This window comes from Rhamphochromis longiceps, linkage group LG16 (assembly GCF_057381845.1).
Source record: "Rhamphochromis longiceps isolate RC_006_pf linkage group LG16, R_longiceps_female_GT1.1, whole genome shotgun sequence".
Taxonomy (NCBI): domain Eukaryota; kingdom Metazoa; phylum Chordata; class Actinopteri; order Cichliformes; family Cichlidae; genus Rhamphochromis; species Rhamphochromis longiceps.
Genome location: NC_140572.1, coordinates 11585468 through 11588373, shown reverse-complemented (window position 1 = coordinate 11588373; position 2906 = coordinate 11585468). Strand labels below are relative to the sequence as shown.

Sequence of the window (2906 nt, the reverse complement as noted above, 5' to 3'; positions counted from 1 at the left end):
GAACGTCTAAACTCTCCCCGTTGTTCTCCAGGGTGTTAGAGATGATAGGACAAATGTTGTTAGTTATATGACAATTGATTAGTATATCTGGTAATACTGAAGCTTAAAGAAACTTTGTTCAATTCTAAACTACCATTCGCTTTAATTTTCCGCCAAAGTCTCTGGCGTCTGACGTCAGTTACAGCATGAGTCGCTTACCTTGTCCATCACTTCCGTCACTTACCTCTCCCTCCGTTTTTCAGTTTGTGTAATTCTACTTGAATTAACTTTGTGTGTAGCACATTTTCACTTCAACATTTATTGTAACGCAATCCCTCAATAATTAAAATTCATATTAAGAGTTTCTGTTACTTTTTAAAAACTCTGCTGTCAATCACCATTTATTTCTTTTATGAAACTTATTTTATTAAATCACACATTTTGTAACTCAGACTCTCAAATTAGTGTCTTCAGAGTGTTGCTTCAACCGCACACACATACACCCACACACACACTCTGATAATTTTCAGTCACATAAAGCTGGATATTAAGACTTTTTTAGCATCAGTTAGCTGTGATGTAAGGGTACCCAGGGGGGCATTGCAATCTCTTTCTACCCCAGGTCACAAGATACACTCCACACAGGAGTCATCACACTAAAGACTGGTTTGCAGCTGCCTGGTAACAAGGCAAACTTGAAAACCTGGAATCTTCCCTCTGAGTAGCCACAGCAACATTTTGGTGATTAAAACAATCATGTCGAGGTTTTTTGTGACACTGTTTTCAACCAGTCTGACCCAGTGATAGCCAGCAACCACTCGGCAAACAGTATCAGAATGCACATTTTGTTGCTAGTGACAGGAGGTTGCCAGTGGGTTGTTAACCCTTTTCTAGGCCTTTATAATTGAAACCAGCACTATTTGACAACCAGTGTTGGGGTTATTACTCAAGAAATGTAATGTATGGCATATTACTTGTTAAATGTCGTAAAATTAATATGGTACATTATTGATAGAGAAAGTAATTTGGTATACCATTTGGTACATTAAGGAAAGATTTCTTTTTTTCTACAGTATGCTGATCTCACAGGAGCCAGGCTGCAGTATCTGTAGAGTCACAATTAGTTTCACTGCTTTTCTAAACCAGGGGTAGAACATAGCATAAATCAAAGGGTTTAGACAGGAGTTAAAATAGTACATATAGATCACAATCGATGCAGATGAGCTATTGAGCAACTCGTTTCCAAAAAGTGAAACAATGAAATATGAGCAGAAACATAATAGAAACACAAGAACAAGAACACCCAGAGTTTTGGCTGCTTTTAACTCTGATTTCTTTGCTGTTAGAGTCACTGAGAGCTGCAGTGTGACAGCTGTAACCTGAGAGCGCATGGCACGGGCCTGAGACACAGCCACCACAAACACTCTCATATACAGAACTATGATGACAGTAAGTGGAATAATAAAGGATATAAAAAGGTCAACAAATCCTGCAATGAATTCAATGAAAATTATACATCTTCCATAGCAAGAATTATGCTTGCCTGGTTGACTTAGATCATCTATTAAAATCACATAGCTGTAGAAAACAGAGCAGAGCCAACACAGACAAACACAAAGTTTCACTCTTCTCTCTGTGATTCTGGTGGGGTAATGCAGAGGGTCACAAATAGCCACATAGCGGTCGACTGATATCAGCACCATGTTGCCCACTGAGGCAGAGGCAATGATGTAGGATACATAATTATACAGAGAACATGTGAGCTGACCAAGAAACCAACATGCTGTATTTCGCAGGATTTCTCCAGGCATAAACAGAAGACCAACGAGAAAGTCAGTGACAGCCAGAGAAAGGAGCAGGATGTTAGTGGGTGTGTGGAGCTGCCTAGAAAGATAGTAAAATATAATTTTAAAAAAAAGTCAACAGAAAGAAAGTATTCAAACAGATATAACAAATCAGGTATACACTTGTAAAGCCACAGCAGCAGGTAAAAAATATGAAACTCTGCCTGAAGTGGGAGACTGCAATGATGACGAGCAGGTTGAGAGTCACAGTCAGCAGAGACATTGAGGACACAACAATATAAAGGAGCAAAACTTGAGACAGAGGAGTTGTAGGTTTCTTGCAGGAGATGTTGAAGAGTTGTGGAAAGCAGAGCTCTGCTCCATCCTGAGTATCCATCTCCACAGACCTGCAGAGAGCTCCAGCTCTGGCTGAGTTATGACTAGAATTAGTAATATAACTGATCCCAACACCACGTTCTCTAAACTCCTCCCCTCCTCTTTCTTTCAGTTTTTATTGGACATTGATTTCCCCCTTCCCTTCGTCTTGGCCAAAAGCTTCACTATTTTCTTCTTGTAGGCCTGCCTCTCTCTCTTTTCTAAATTCCTTTTGGATATGTTGTACTTGCGTTTTTTTTAATTGTGTCCTAATCTCTCTCTCTCTGTTCATTCTAGGTCAGAAATGGAAGTCTCAGTTTTTTAATTTACTCAACTTGTCAATCGGTACGCCCACAAAACCCCTATACAGGATGTCGATTTCAGCTCGCTGATAAAAAAAATTTAAAAAAAAGGTCCTAATCCCTGATCCTATGAGTCTTGCCCAGTGGACAATGCAGGATTCTGATGCTGATGTGGGTGAGGGGACTCACCCAGTACTGGCTACCTCAAAATCAGCCAGGTGTAACCTGAGTAGCTTATTTAACATGGCACTTGTTATTTCTGGTATTATTTTAGTAGCTTTGAAGGAAGGGTAACCTGTGTGAGCTTTTTGCACTAATAAAAAATAATCCTCATTGTTACAGCAATAAAGGATGAATGTGGAAACATACTTACCACCCCAAATTATATTAATATTCAGTTCAGTCATTTTATGAAAATTTGTATACTTCTGAAGCTTGTAATGCAGCCTTAGTGGAAGATTTTTTT

General features: G+C 39.2%; 1 protein-coding gene across 1 annotated transcript; it reads right to left on the bottom strand.

The window, feature by feature from the left end:
• Window positions 1–1046: 1046 nt before the first annotated feature.
• LOC146650697 (trace amine-associated receptor 13c-like) lies at window positions 1047–2163 on the bottom strand. The gene is made up of 2 exons (XM_085384267.1): window positions 1988–2163; window positions 1047–1863 (listed from the first exon to the last, which is right to left on the bottom strand). Exons 1-2 carry the CDS (start codon window positions 2158–2160, stop codon window positions 1047–1049), a joined length of 990 nt encoding a protein of 329 aa, XP_085240393.1. The 5' UTR covers window positions 2161–2163.
• Window positions 2164–2906: the final 743 nt, after the last annotated feature.